At 60.5% G+C, this 14,202-nt stretch overlaps 1 protein-coding gene across 1 annotated transcript in view; it reads left to right on the forward strand.

Annotated features, from left to right (window-relative positions):
* CROCC (ciliary rootlet coiled-coil, rootletin) overlaps nt 1-14,202 on the forward strand; it is a 66,479-nt gene that overhangs the window by 48,341 nt on the left and 3,936 nt on the right. Inside the window, 6 exon segments of the mRNA XM_030537655.1 lie at nt 4,023-4,238; nt 4,925-5,149; nt 5,620-5,769; nt 6,603-6,803; nt 9,658-9,789; nt 14,004-14,183. Coding sequence (XP_030393515.1) covers nt 4,023-4,238; nt 4,925-5,149; nt 5,620-5,769; nt 6,603-6,803; nt 9,658-9,789; nt 14,004-14,183 — 1,104 coding nt within the window.

Raw genomic sequence — 14,202 nt, forward strand, 5'->3', positions numbered from 1 at the left:
TGGGCTGGCAGAAAAAAACTTCTCAAGGCTGCCGCTGTGCATGGAAAGGCAGGACGTGGGGGCTGCTAGGAGCTATCGTGGGGGCACCCCACTGACGGGATGGTTTACGTGGTCCGTCTGAGCCTCCAGGCCTGTCCTGAACAGCACCACGCCTGCCCTGCGCCCCTCTCGCCAGCCGGGATGGTGGGTATCCATTGAAAATTAGAGTGTCACCCAGCCCCAGCGGCCGCCGCTCGCGTCCTAGTGTCGTTCTGAGCTCAGAATATCGAGTAGGAGCCAGTCCTGCACTCATCCAGCGGGCTGGGGGAAAGGGCTACACTACAATCTTAAGTCGACCTGTGTAATGACTGCGGTGGCTGATGACCACACTGTCGGTGGTGCACGTCCTCACCGGAGCACTTCCCCCAGCTGAAGAGGAGCAGTGTGGGGAACCCATGCAGCTCCCTGCCGGGAGCCCAGCTTCCCCCTGGTCTTCTCCCCAGCTGGGAGCAGGAGAAAGCTGCCCGGGGCCTCTTGCCTCCGGTGGGGAGATCCAGGCCTGGAGTCCAGTTGACTGCCATGCCCCTGGTGGGGAGCCAAGAGCTGGGAGTTGGGGGGCACGGCTGGAGTGTGGACACTGGTAAGCTGCTTCGTGTAGACCAGGCCTTAGGCTTGATGTGGCTGGGGCGCACCCCTCCCTGCGAGCTTGGTGTGGGATAGAGTGTGGCTCAAGGTTCAGATCCACGCGGAAGTGGATTCATTTTGCTTGCTAATGTGACTGGGATCTGCCTGCCTGACGTCTGATTTACCTTCCCGTAGCACCCATGAAGATCAGGGCCCCATTGCACTGTGCATGTGTATGTACATAGGCACTCACACACACGGACTCTCACATACATGGACATGGGCACATGTGTACACGCACACAGACACAGGCACGGGGACACACCGACATGGACACGCTCATGGACACACACATGGACACACATGGACATGGACACACACATGGACATGGACACACACCTGTGTACACTCAGACACGGACACACACACACGGACATTCACACTCACACACACTCCTTGTCCCCAAATCTCTTACAGGCAGAATAGACCAGACGGACATAGGAGGAGGAGGGACGTGACTTGACTGAGATCCCCTGGCAGGCTAGTGGCAGAGCTGGGATCAGACCTATGTTTCCGAGTCCCTGATCTGTCAGGCTGTGGGGCTCCATGCCCATTGCAAGCCTCTCAGAGGCACTGGGAAAGAGATGCAGCAGGGTATTGGATCTGCTGAGCTGCACCAGGCAACAGGCAGGGCACGAGGGGTGAGACTCCTCCAGTAACTCCCTACCCCCAGGCTGGCACTGGGGCTAAATCCAGGGGGCTGCTCCATCCTATGCCTGCAGTGGGCGTGCGCCTTGTGGGGCTGGCTCTTGGCAGCGTGCGGGCCGCTCTGCCTGGTGGAACTCTTTGCTCAGGGTCCCAGGGGGAGCCCCGTGTCTGGGCTGTGTGTGTTATGTCTGCCGGGCTCGGAGGCCAGCCAGCTCTTTGGATTAAGGAACAAAGCTGGGAGGCTGCCAGTCTGGCAGGGCCTGGGTCTGCCGGCTCAGATGGAGGCCAGAGACTGCGGTCTGCTGAGCGTGCAGCTTGGGAGCGGGCTGCGAAGGGGAGGGACCGTCTTTCTTGCCGGGGTCTCTGCCACTAGCCGCACTCTCCCCGATGCTCTGTGAACCCCGGGGCAGGGCTAGACCACAGGATCGGGGAGGGCCCCAGCCACATCCAGTCTCCCTGCATTCTGCTCTTGCAAAAGCAGGAGGCAAAGGGCAGGGGAACCTTGCTGCATCTTTGTCTCTTAGGAGAACTCCCCGTGCCTGGGGACTCAAAGGGGGGAGGGCTGTGGGTACCCCTTGGGGCGAAGGCCAGGCAGATGGGTACCACCGAGAGCCTCGCTGTCAAGTGTAGGGCTGGCAATGCCCTGCTCAGTGCAGAGCGAGGGGCCTTCCTCTGCTGGGGTCCATCTGCCGAGCTCATTTTTTGGTGTGTTAATTTCTTCTGCATGTTTCCTCCCGGGTCGGCGAGGGGAGATTGATTTGTGCCTTTAAAGGTGGGTTAGGGCTGGACATGTGGTCTGGGGAGACTACAGCGCCCAGCATGCAATGCGGCGGCCTTGGTGCAGTGCATGCTGGATCCTGTGTTGTCTACCACCCCCCATGCACCCTGCTCTAGAGCATGGAATTAACTCCTGCCTGACCAGCCTGACCCTGGAGCCCAAGGATAGAGGGTTGCTGTGATCTTCCAGCTCTGGGGAGCTCTGAGCTGACTCTGGGGAGGAGGCCGGCGGATTGGTGGCCCACGTGCACGCTGGCGGCGGTGCTGTGGCTGATGCACTGTTCCCCTGGGGACAGAGAGGTGTTTGTCTGCTGCATCGCTTCCCCGTCGTGGCCTCTGGCGCAAGTGGGGCTGTCGCCTGGCGAGACGGCCGGGCAGCAGAGCAGAGGGTTCTCCCAGGGTTGGTGCTGACTACTGCTGTTTATTATTTGTACTGTGGTGGAACCTAGGAGCCCCAGTCCCGGACCAGGACTCCCTTGTGCAAGGTGCTGTGCAAACACAGAACAACATGATAGTATCCCTGCCCCAAAGAGCTTAGTTCCTAGTCCCACCCCCATCCCTTGAGAGCCCTTTGGCCCTAGGCTGCTGCGTCTTCCAGGCTTAGGGCTCACAAAGGCCAGTGCTGAGCCCTGGCCATTCATTGCAGATTCCTGCTGGCCCCTGCAATGCTGAGAGCTGACCTGCCAGGGCTGTGGCTGCCAGCCCCCCATAGCCCTGGCTTGCAGCACCTGGCTCTCTCCTCTCCCCTCCACGCTAGCAGGGGAAGCCAACCCCACTGCGGTTCGTTAGCCTCTGCTCCCTGCCCTCCACCGGGATGTGGGGTGACGGCGGGACATGGGAGCCCGCAGATTCTCTGGCCGAGCGTTGAGCAGCAGCTGAGCCAGGCCAGGGCTTCCTGTGTGGCGCTGGAGCTGTACTGAATTCCTGCCTTATTGTAACCAGCCTCCTGCATGCCTGGAATGAGAGCGAAGGGGGGGAAGGAAGGGATGCAGGGCCTGGAGGCGGAAGAGGGCCCAGCTGGGCTCGCTGTGAGCCATGCAGTCTCTGCAGATAGAGACTCAGGGCCGGGTGCTGCTCCCCCACTCGCCCCGGGGCAGCTTCGTGAACCCTTGTGAGCGGCGGCACTGTTCATTTCACATTGGCTCCCTCTGTCCCTGTTACGCTGCAGCAGACGTGCTCAGGGCTGATGTGTGTGGGCAAAGTCGCTGGGGCAGAAGTGGTCTAAGGCTGGGATAACGGGGGCTGCGGGTCAGGATTGAGGGGCACCAGCAAAGCTGGGGGGTGGGCCTAAATGCTGGGAGGGGGAGGCGGGACACCGTGGGGTGGGCATTGAGGCTTTTCGGCAGAGTTGCAGGTGGATATAAAATTGGAATAGCAGCAGGGGGGCTGCAGGGTGGGACTGAGGGGCATCAGCTGAGCTGTGGGGGGGGGGCAGGCTGGTATCGCAGGGGATGCTGCAGGGTGGCACTGAGGGGCATCAGCTGAGCTGGGGGGTGCCCAGGCTAGTATAGCAGGGGGTGCTGCAGGGTGGCACTGAGGGGCGTCAGCCGAACTGGGGGCGGAGGATGCTGGAGGGTGGCAGTGAGGGGCGTCAGCTGAGCTGGGGGCGGGGGTGCTGGAGGATAGCACTGAGGGGCGTCAGCCGAGCTGGGACTGGACTCTCAGGGGTGGTGCAGGCGAGACTGGAGGTACGTCAGTAGAGCTGTATAGAGACCCTCGGGCTGGACTAGCAAGGAGGCTGCGGATCATTACTGCTGGATGTCGGCAGGGCTGGGTGTGGAAGTTGAGGCAGAGCCTGGTCAGGACTCCGGCCATGCCATTCATCTTCCACAAGCCCTGAACTTAGCCTGTCAGGCCCCAGAGCCAGATGAGCCCTTAGCCTGGGGAGAGGAGAGGTGGCTGGTGACTCTTCTCCCTGCTCTCCCGGGCCCCAGGAGAAGATCAGCAAGATGAAAGCCAACGAGGCCAAGCTGGAGACCGACAAGCGGCGGCTGAAGGAGATCCTGGACGCCTCAGAGAGCCGCTGCACCAAGCTGGAGCTGCTGCGGCGCTCGCTGGAGGGGGAGCTGCAGAGGGTGAAGCTGGTGCTGAGTGACCGGGAGATGGAGATCCAGGTGCTGCAGGACCGCGGTGACATGCTGCAGAGACAGGTAGCGCTGCCGTTGCTGCTGGGCCGGGCCTGTGCCCCGTGGCAGACAGAGGCCGTGTCAGCCCCTTGGCACTGGCTGCCCCTGCTCCTCCTGTAGGATCTGTGCGCACCAGCTGTTGGAGGGGAAGGAGCCGTGATGAGGCACAAAGCCCCACGCTGCTGATGGGCTGCCCGGCTCCCAGCACAGCTGGGCTGCGTGGCACCCAGGCAGTGTCCCTGCATGTCGTAGAGCAGTGCTCTTTGCCAATTCTGCGTGCCCCAGTGTAGGGAGCAGGGAGGGACATGGCTAGTGGGTCTGTGACTATGTAGCCCTGGGGGTCACCATCCTGGTGCAGTGGGTGAGTGCGCACCATGGTCCAGGCCCTAGGCCGCTGCTCCCTACCTATGAGCTGGGGTGTGGATTCGATCTCTGCTCTGTTTTTATCCTGAGTGGGTGTGGCCTACTGGCTAGGGGGCGTGGCCTAGCACACCAGACTAGTCAGCCATGCAGGCTGCTCCTCTCCGAAGGATTCGTGATGGCAGGGCAGTTTGTGTAACGCCCGTGGGGCTGGCACCCCTCCAGCCGTCCAGGTGCGACCTCTGCCACTAAGGGCAGGACTTTGACCGCAGAGCCTTTGTGAACATTGCATAGTAACGCGGGAGATGCAGCCGCTGGCTCATTGCCGGACTGCGCTGATCCCACCGCAGGTCACCGACAGCGAGACGAAAGCCAATGCCCTGCAGCTCTCCGTGGAGCGACTGCACCTCACCCTGGCCAAGGCCGAGGAAGGCGAGAGCGCCCTGAAGGACAAGGTGCAGGGCCTGGCCCTGTCTCTGTCGGAGAGCAGCGCCAACGCCGGCGCCACCCAGGAGAAAGTGCTCCAACTGCAGAAGGCGCTGACAGCCAGCGAACATGACCGCCGAGTGCTGCAGGTGGGATTCGCCCGGGGCTGCAAGGTGCAGAGAGACTGTGTGTGTGTGGGGAGGGTGGGCAGGGTCCAGGCAGAGATTTCCAGCAAGATTGAGGGGCGCTGGCAGAGGTGGGAGAGGAACCAGGCCAGGACTGGAGTTCCTCAAGGTTCCCAGCAGGTCAGGATTGGGTGCACTGGTAGATCTATCTTGGATGGGCCAGGAGGGGGCTGCAGGCGAAACTGCTGACACTGAGCCTGACCGTAGACACCTCCTTCAGTCCCAAACCATCTTCCCCGTGCCAGCTGCCCATCCACACAGCACGGGGACTGGTTCCCCTCCCCACTGTCTTTGCTGCAAGCGGGTGGCTCCGTCCTGCTAACCTTGGGTTAACTGGTCCAAGATTGTGAAGCCAGGAGCTTTGCCAGGATCTGTTTGGCGCATCCTGGCCCCTCTGTGCCGTTGGGGTGTCACCGTCTCCTCTCCTGTCACAGGAGCGGCTGGACGCTGCCCGCCAGGCGGTCTCGGAAGCCAAGAAGCAGAACAGCGGGCTGGCCGACCGGGTCCAGGAGCTGAAAACCGAGCAGGTGGAGCTGGAGCTGCAGAAGGAGGAGCTCCAAGGGCAGGTCCGGCAGCAGCAGGAGGTGAGGATGCGGCGCTGGGTCGGGACTGGGGGCGACTGTCCCATGAATGCAGTTTAAGCTGGCCGGCTGCTGGTAGCAGGGTAGGGAGGCAGTGGGTCACTGGCTTGTGCCTGGCTTTCTATGGTGACCCCAGTGAGAGCATCACCTGAGTGCCACCGGCACAGAGAACAGGAAGAGTATGTGGGGCAGGGAGAGGGGTTTCCCCAGAGCACTCTGTGCCACTCATGGCCCAGTGCTACATAGTCATGGGGGGCTGGAGGGAGGTTTTCCTCAGTGTGTATGTCGGGGGGGGGGGGCCCGGAGGAGGGAGGTTTTCCTTGGAGCAACCCCTGGGGGTTCACTTGTGGCTCTCCCCACAGAGCATTTGAACACAGGGCTCCCTATGGATCTGTGGGCTCTGCCTGCCTGAGCTAGGGCCCTGGGAGTTGAAGCTGCCTTTCCTCAGTGTTTGGGCCCTTCCTGCCCCACAACTCAGCATTCCCAGGGGGCTGAGCCCCACGGTTGTTAAACCCCCGCTGACCCTTGTGCTGCTCTGTGCTGACGGCCACGTGCCTGCTTTGGGGGGGTTCAGACTGGGAGAGAAGTTGCTCCTCCCAGGGGGGTCCCTCGTCAAGCTCCATTTATCCTTGAGGCTCTCAGCCCTTCCAGCTAAGGAGAACCAGAGTGTTAATGTCTCTGAGTCCCTCGGTGCTGCCGGCAGGGTCTGTGCTGAGCTACCAGTCCTGCCCCGCTCACCTCCGAAATCCCAGCAGCTCGTCCTGCTTCTTTCACCCCCTTCGCTCCCTGTCCTGTGACATGGTGCTCAGCCACGTCTCTCTTCCCCTGCTGCCCAGCTGCTGCGCCAGTGCCAGGAGAGCGAGAGCGCGGCCCTGCGGAGCCTGCAGAAGCTGCAGGAGGACAAACACCTGCTGCAGGAGCGGCTGGGCAGCCTGCAGCAGGCGCTGGCCCAGCTGGAGAGCGAGAAATGGGAGGCAGAGCGCTCCTCCCTGCGGCTGGAGAAGGACAAGATGGCCCTGAAGAAGACCCTGGACAAGGTGAGCTGCAGGAGCAGGAGACGAGGCTTGTGCCTCTTTCCCTCTGCTCGTGTTCATGGTTCCCAGTGCTCTCTCCCCGGCACGCACAGCCGGAATGGTACAAGCCGATTTGTCCCTCCAAGAAACGGCACTGGGGTTAGCCATGGGGAGATTGTTATGGGAATTCGCTAGTTCCGTGCCACCTTCCCGGGTGGCAAGGGGCTGCCTGATCTCGGACAGAGGATGGGCGTGACTAGTAGGGGATGCAAAATTCCGCAGGATCCTGGGTCTGGCACTGGGTTCGAATCCTGCGCTGGCATTTCTCCTGAGAGTGAAGTGGGGTGAATGCTCAGCTTGGATTCCAATCAGCTGTGACTGCTGGGCCGTGAGGGGTATTATCCATGGCATCGTGGGGCGTTACATTTGGGAATCTTCTCTGTCCATTCAGTGGTCCTTCGGTCATTGCATTTATGCTCCTGTGCCTGCGATTTCAACTGGCAACCTGCAGAATAGACTGGCCGTAGCAGACAGCCCCTCCCTGAGTGACCCCCCTACCAGTCTGCCATGGGGAAAACCCACCCAACCGTGATCCACATTCAGTCACTTCCCCATGAAGCGGTGCCTGGCCCTGTGCTCTGAGCCAGCAGACTCAGAGCAGAGAGAACCATAGCCAGACTCCCATTTTCCTCTGCTGCTGCCTGCAATCCTCCGGAGAGCACCTCTTGGGGACACAGTCCTGGAGTCGTTTCCCACTCCCGAAAGCTGTGGGGTAAGGTCTCTGGTGAAGAGTGGGGCCTTATTCCTCCCCAGAAGTGACTGCATTGCAGCAGTGTAGAGAGAAGCATTTCCCCCACATCCTCTAAAGCAGGGCTTCTCACAACAGATTTTTTGGTGGCCCCAGAGTGCAGCCACCAACACTTGCTAGTGGCCGCTCTGACAGCTTTTCCTAAAATACTTAATTAACTTTAGGAAAAACAAATACATATGCACATATATGTGTCCAAGCACCCACCCATCTGTCTATCCCTGCCTTCAGCAAGAGCCCGCCCTGGGGAAGGCGGGTCGGGAACTCACTGGCCGCCTGTGGTGTCCCAGACTCCCCGAGTCCTGGCTGGGCAGGACTGGGGGAGCTGCCCAGGGGGGCTCCCCGGTGACCGAACGCCACAGCCGCCTCTACTGCCAAGATTCGCCTCCGGCACCGTGCACACCAGCCCCCCGTGTCTCCAGAGGCACTGCCCGGAGCCCCCGAGGAGGCTGTGCCCCCTGCTGGCAGCGCGAACACCAAGGTGGCGCGTCTTGCTTCCCTTGGTACCAGCGATTCAGGAGCAACAGCTCGGAGGGGCTGCAGCTTTCTGGGAGGGGAGACCAAGGGTCGGGGGGGGACCTGCCTGAGCTCTTTAGGGGCAACCGAACTTTAAATTTTGCCCCCGTCACCATCAACACATACAGTTTCAGGGAGGCAGCGCCTCCTCTTCCCCCCCATGCTCACCCCCAATCTCTGCCTATGCTTTGGAGGCTGTTGTGGCTGGAGAAAAGCCCCCGGTGGCTGCGTTTGAGAAATGCTGCTCCAAGTGCCCTGGGATCCTTCCTGCTGGAAGGTGCTGTGGGTCATGGGTGCATGGCCTGCTGCACCTCAGTTCCCTTTGTGGTCCCTTTGAACGCCCTCCCTCAGACCTCGGGCCTTTACCCTCCCCCCGGGGGGAATCCGGTTCTCCTGCTCTCAGACTGGGCCCTGGGCTGTGGCGCCATGTGTATGGCCCAGGCTTACCCAGCCGGTCTGGTGGGCTCTTCGCGGGGGGATACGTTGAGCACCATCCTGCTTCCAGCCAGCGTGGGGTTCGTTTCAGCAGTGGGAACGAAGCGTTTTGAGAGGGGAGTTAAAAACCTGTCTGTGCACGTGGTTCTCTGACCCCCAGCCTTCTCGTAGTTGATGGGGGTCCAACCCGGCCTAGCTTCTTCAGACACCCCGCAGGGGCCTGGTTCATCTGAACGGCTCCCCAGCAACCACCGCCCCACTTGAGGGGGTGTCCCGGCTAATCCAGCTAGTCCCCGCTCAGGTCAATGCCTGGCTTTGGTCCTGGGTGTGTAACCCAGCTGTGGGCTCAGGGAGAAATTGAGCCAGACTCCTCAGAGCCCATGGCCCTGCCAGTGTCCCGTAACAACACACAAGTGTTTGCTCACACGTGGCTTGGCCTGAGCTATCTTCTTTCCATCCTACATGCGTTTTTCTCCGAGCCCCCTATTGAACTAAACCGATTCACTGCTACAGCAGCCATCCCAGGACCAGGCCAACCTCCAGCCTTTGTCAGTCAGTACCTGGCAGCACCACGCCCGCCACGCCGCGCAAGCCTGGTCCTGGCTGGAGCAAGTACTGGGCCTGAGCAGTGGGAGTCTGGTGCCCAGTGCGTGGGGGTGGGGGCTCAGGACCATGTCAACACCAGGTACTCTCTGTGATCACATGGGGTACGTCTACACTGCATACTGAGTCCGGGTTTGAGCCTAAGCCCCCCTTCCGTCCACACACAAACCAGTCTGACTTGGGTCAGCCAGCACTCAGGACTCGGGTCCTAGGCCCCTGCTTGGAGGGTGGGTTAGAGCCCGAGTCCTGCTGTGTCTTGGATCCAAGCCCTGTGGTTTCGCAGTGTGGATGTAGCGCAAACCGCAGCCCCGACCCATAAGGGCTGCGTGGTGCATTGTTGGCTGGGAGACCCGGGTGCAGCCATTATAAGCCTAGGTTTACAATGCAGTGTGGACGCGGGCTTGGAACGTCGGAGTTCACTAGCGCGGTTCCCGCAGGCCGGGGCGTAGTATGGAGCGTAGCCATAACCAGTGTGGCCTGACCTAGCCTCTCTCCCTGGGCTTGCTTGGCTGGCAGGTGGAGCGCGAGAAGCTGAAGACGCACGAGGATTCGGTGCGGCTGACAGTGGAGAAGGGCCAGCTGGACCGTTCCCTCAACACGGTGGAGCAGGAGTTGGCGGAGGCTCAGCGTCAGATCCAGCTGCTTGAGGTCAGCCGTCAAACCCGCCCCATTGAGTGCTCTGTCCTGAGCAGCCGAGATGCAGGGCATCTTTCCAAAGACCTGGGCACAGTCCTGGTTCCTGCTGACCCCTGGGGATGGAAACACCCCGCGGTTCTGCTAGCAGCTTTAATCATGCGCTGCCGTGGCTGTTAGGACATAGCCAAGATCCAGGGTGTGCAGAACCCAGCACTATGCTGCTGGGTCAGGATGCTGTCAACGGGGCCTCTTCATAGGCTCCCTTGCCTGACCTTAACCAGGCAGGACGTATTTTCCTGGTTTTGCACAAAAACCATTGGGTGAGGGGGAGGATGGGACAGAACAGTAGGTGGGGATGGGTGGGGGGGATGAAAGGGGGTGGGAGTTGTGGGGAAAGAGACACAGATGGTGGAGACGTGGGTCTGAGAGGGGTCAAAATACAATTTAATCTACAAGGCGGATGTGAATGATGGCTAGGGGGGATTAGCCTCAGAGCCGAGCGGGGTGGACGTGATGGCATCTCTCCCCAGTAGACTAGTGTAGCCCAGGGGGTAGAAAAGGATGGGGGAAAGTGGTTTGGGAGTTAAAGCCCAGGCCGGAGCATAGGTCAGGAGATCGGGGCTCGCTCTCGCCACTGGGACACCGTGTGAGCTGGGACCTGGCGCTTCCCCGCTCTGTGCCTCCGTAGGGACCCAGGATGGGGATAGCGCCGTGTGGTGTGCAATGCCGAGTTCCGGAGGGGGGCGCTGTGGAAGCGCACTTGCCAAAAGTTTAGGGGGGACCCAGCCTCGACTTGGCAGTGGCATTGATCCAGTGCGATGGATAGTGGGGAGCCGGGGCGGTGGAAAAGCAGTGGGTGAGCAGCACCCGTAGCTGTGCTGATTGACAGCCAGTGACCTGCCCCTACTGCCAAACTCCTCCCGACCGTCTCCGAGCTACCCACCCTCTTCCTTCAGCTCTAGCCAGGCGCGTCCCAAAGCCACCCTCCTTCCATGGTCTCTCCCTACATGGTCTGAGACCCATAACCTCCTTCCACACCTGCGCCCTCCTCCCAACGCTGGCCTGGGGTGCTGAACGCTTCCACACTCCCAGAATGCCCTGCTGCCGCCAGGGGCGTTGGCGTGGCTGCACTGCATGGAGACAAGAAGCGGCAGCTCCCCCAGGGTTGAGGCAGGATTGTATCCATGCCTAGGGCCTGAGCCAAGGCTCATCGTGGTCGATTGAAAGACACGCATTGATCAGACCCATGTGCAATCCCCTGCCCCCTCGTCACCTGGAATCCTTGGCTCTCCTGGGAGGGAGGAGCCTTGCTCACCTGCCCCCCTCCCCTAGCTCAATAACCTTTGAACCCCGGCGCTCCCTGGTGTGCTTACTGCCTTCTCTCTTTTGGTCGGGCGCCTGGTCCCTGCAGGAGAACCTAAGCACGGTTAGAAGGACGCTAACGTATTCCTGGGTGAGTCACGCCTCTGGCTCAGTGCTTGTAGCTAGTCCTGTGCGCGGAGCCTTTCACCCAGCCCCTCCCGTACAACGCTCCCCCTCTTAGCAGAGAGCCAGACAATCTATTGCAGGCCAGGGCTTGCTGCACGTTATTGTTACTCGTATTTCACCCGGCATAATTGCAATCAGGATCCTGTCATGCTAGGCCCCACGCAGGCATGGAGTAGGAGACCGCCTTACCAGATGCCCATCCGTGTGGACAGGGTGGGAGGGGAAACTGAGGCACAGAGCAGTGAAGTATCTCGCCTAAGGTTACACAGCTTTTCAGTGGCGGAGCCGAGAATAGGGTAGAAACTGCCACGGTTTGAATACGTTGCAGTTGAGTGAAAACAACGCACTGGGGATCGAACCCGGGCCCTTTGTGAGCTGCTACAGCTTGTGTGAAAGCCACAAGACTCCTTAACTCAGGGGTGGGCAAACTTTTTGGCCTGAGGGCTGCATCGGGTTTTGTAAATTGTATGGAGGGATGGTTAGGGGGTGGGTCGTGGCCCAACCCCCACCTCCCATCTGACTGCCCCCGGACCCCCGCAGCCCCAACCAACCCCTCCTCTCATTTCTGATTGTCCCCCCGGGACTCCTGCCCCATTCAACCACCCCTTCTCCCTGTCCCCTGACTGCCCCTGGAACCCCTGCTCCTGACTGCCCCTTGCCACCCTATCCACACACCCCCCTTCACTCCTTCCTGACTGCCCCCCAGGACCCCTGCCCCCATTCAACCCTGTTTCCCCCTGACCACCCTGACGCCTATCTACACCTCCGCCCCCGACCACCACCCCAAACTCCCTTGCCCTCTTTCCACCCCCCCCCCGCTCCCTGCCCCCTTACCGCGCTGCCTGGAGCACCGGTGGCTGGTGGCGCTACAGCTGCGCCGCCACCTCCACCACCACGCAGCACAGAGAGCGGGTCAGGCCGGGCTCTGCAGCTGTGCTGCCCCCAGGAGCTCGCCACCCAGATCCTTGCACCCGCAGCGGAGCGAGTGAGCTGAGACTGCGGGTGAGGGGACCAGCAGGGGAGGGGCCGGGGCAGGGCCAGCTCCAGGCATCAGCCGAGGAAGCACGTGCTAGGGGCGGCACATTCTGAGGGGCGACATTCTGGCCATTCTTTGGGCCGCACAATCCAGCTGCCATTTTATTTTATTTTATTTTTTTTGCTTGGGGCAGCAGAAAAAGCTAGAGCCGGGCCAGGAGCTCGGGGGCCAGGCAGGCCGGTCTGGCCCGTGGGCCGTCGTTTGCCCACCTCGACCTTAGCTGGTGGGTTACACAGGCAGTAACTGAGACAAGCAGCTGCTGTGGGGGTGTTTATGTGAACCTAGCATCCAGAGTGCAGCTCTGGGGACTTCGGCGTCTGAGCCTGCTCTGTGGCTCCCGTTCTAGTCATGCTGAGCCCTGAGGGAGTTTTTGTCCCCCGTTCTCGGGTGTGACAAGGAGTGTGGGCAGGGGCAGGTGGTTATGAAATGGAGCCTGAGGGAGACCCATGCAGTCGATGGGCTGTGTGAGCACATAAAGTCCCGGGGTCTTGTCTACACTACAGCACTTGCTGCATCGCCACTCAGCTGTGGCACTGTCTGTGGCCCAGCTCTGTTAAGCCCAAACTGGTCAGCAAACGTCTTCCAGTTGGGAGCCGGTAAGAAAGCGTGAAAAGGGTTTTCCTTCCCCACAATCTCTGTTTTCTAACTTTTTCCAGTTGGGGGTGGGAGAGATCATTTCAGAAAAGGGAGGGAGGCACGAGGACCCCAAAATCCCAACAGAAAATGGCCACGTCTTGGTTTCAAAACCCGAAACGACGTGACTCTGGGTTAGTTTTGAAACAATTAGTTTTATTGTTCTGCTTGGAGCACTGAATCAACGCTGCCATTGTCCCTTGGAGAATTGTTGGTCTACATATTTCTGCCAGGAAAATTTTTTTGGTCAAGAAATGTCCCCCAGCTTGCATTAAAACATTCAGCAGGCAGGAAGGCGAAACGATGCTTGCGTGTGGGCGTGCGTAACCATGGTTGAACCTGGGCGGGGCCTGGGGTCCTTAAAATAGCAGCCTTGTAACGCAGCAGCCGCACAACCAGCTTTGAAGTTAGGGTTTAATTTGAAGCCAGTGCTGAGATCCACCAGGCCTAGTGGGGTGAGGATCTGTCAAGTCCAAGGCAGCAGAGAAACCTAGGGCCTGTGCAGAGCACTTTAGCCAATACTGGGAAGAAACCAGGCTGCAGAGAGACAAACCCAGCGAGGGTCACTGGTCAGATGCTGCTGCAGCAGCAGGGCACTTGGAGCTGAAAAGGAGGCACCAGCACGGGAGGGAGAGTGGGAGGAGGTGACGCCTCTCCAAGGTGGATGGTGGCCGTTCTACTGAACTGAGTTCTGAAGGTGGCTCCTTCCTGCGTCAGGCACAGCGGCATGGTAGGGTGGAGCCTCCATTTCCTTTAAAGTCCCTGGTGTCTCCAAGCAAGGGAGGCCGCACGCGGGGGGGCTGTGGCCGTGCTGGCTGCAAGATGGCACAGGCTGTGTCCGTAGGGAGCGGGAGGAAATGCAGCGGGTGGTGGCTAATGGTGGCAGAGCGATGTGATCACAAGGGGGTTGTCTGGGCAGATGGGGTGCAGGGGACTTTTTATTTTGCTGGGGGTGGGGGGGAATCCCAAGGTGGAATGAATCAGCCCTCAGAGGAGGGCCTGTGTGGTCACTTGACCAGCATGGCCCCGTGGAAGCCTGGCTGTGTGAACCCTCCTCTGCCTTGCTCAGGCTCAGGTAGTGGAGATGGAGCAGACCCAGTCCCAGAGCCTGGTGGAGACGGCCACCCGCCACCGGCAGGAGCTGCAGCTGGAGATCGAGCGGCTGCGCGGCTCCCAGCTGCAGGCAGAGCGCACGCTGGAGGCCAGGGAGCGAGGGCACAGGCAGCGCGTCAAGGGGCTGGAGGAGCAGGTGAGCTGCTGGAAATTGA

This window comes from Gopherus evgoodei, chromosome 18 (assembly GCF_007399415.2).
Source record: "Gopherus evgoodei ecotype Sinaloan lineage chromosome 18, rGopEvg1_v1.p, whole genome shotgun sequence".
Lineage (NCBI taxonomy): Eukaryota > Metazoa > Chordata > Testudines > Testudinidae > Gopherus > Gopherus evgoodei.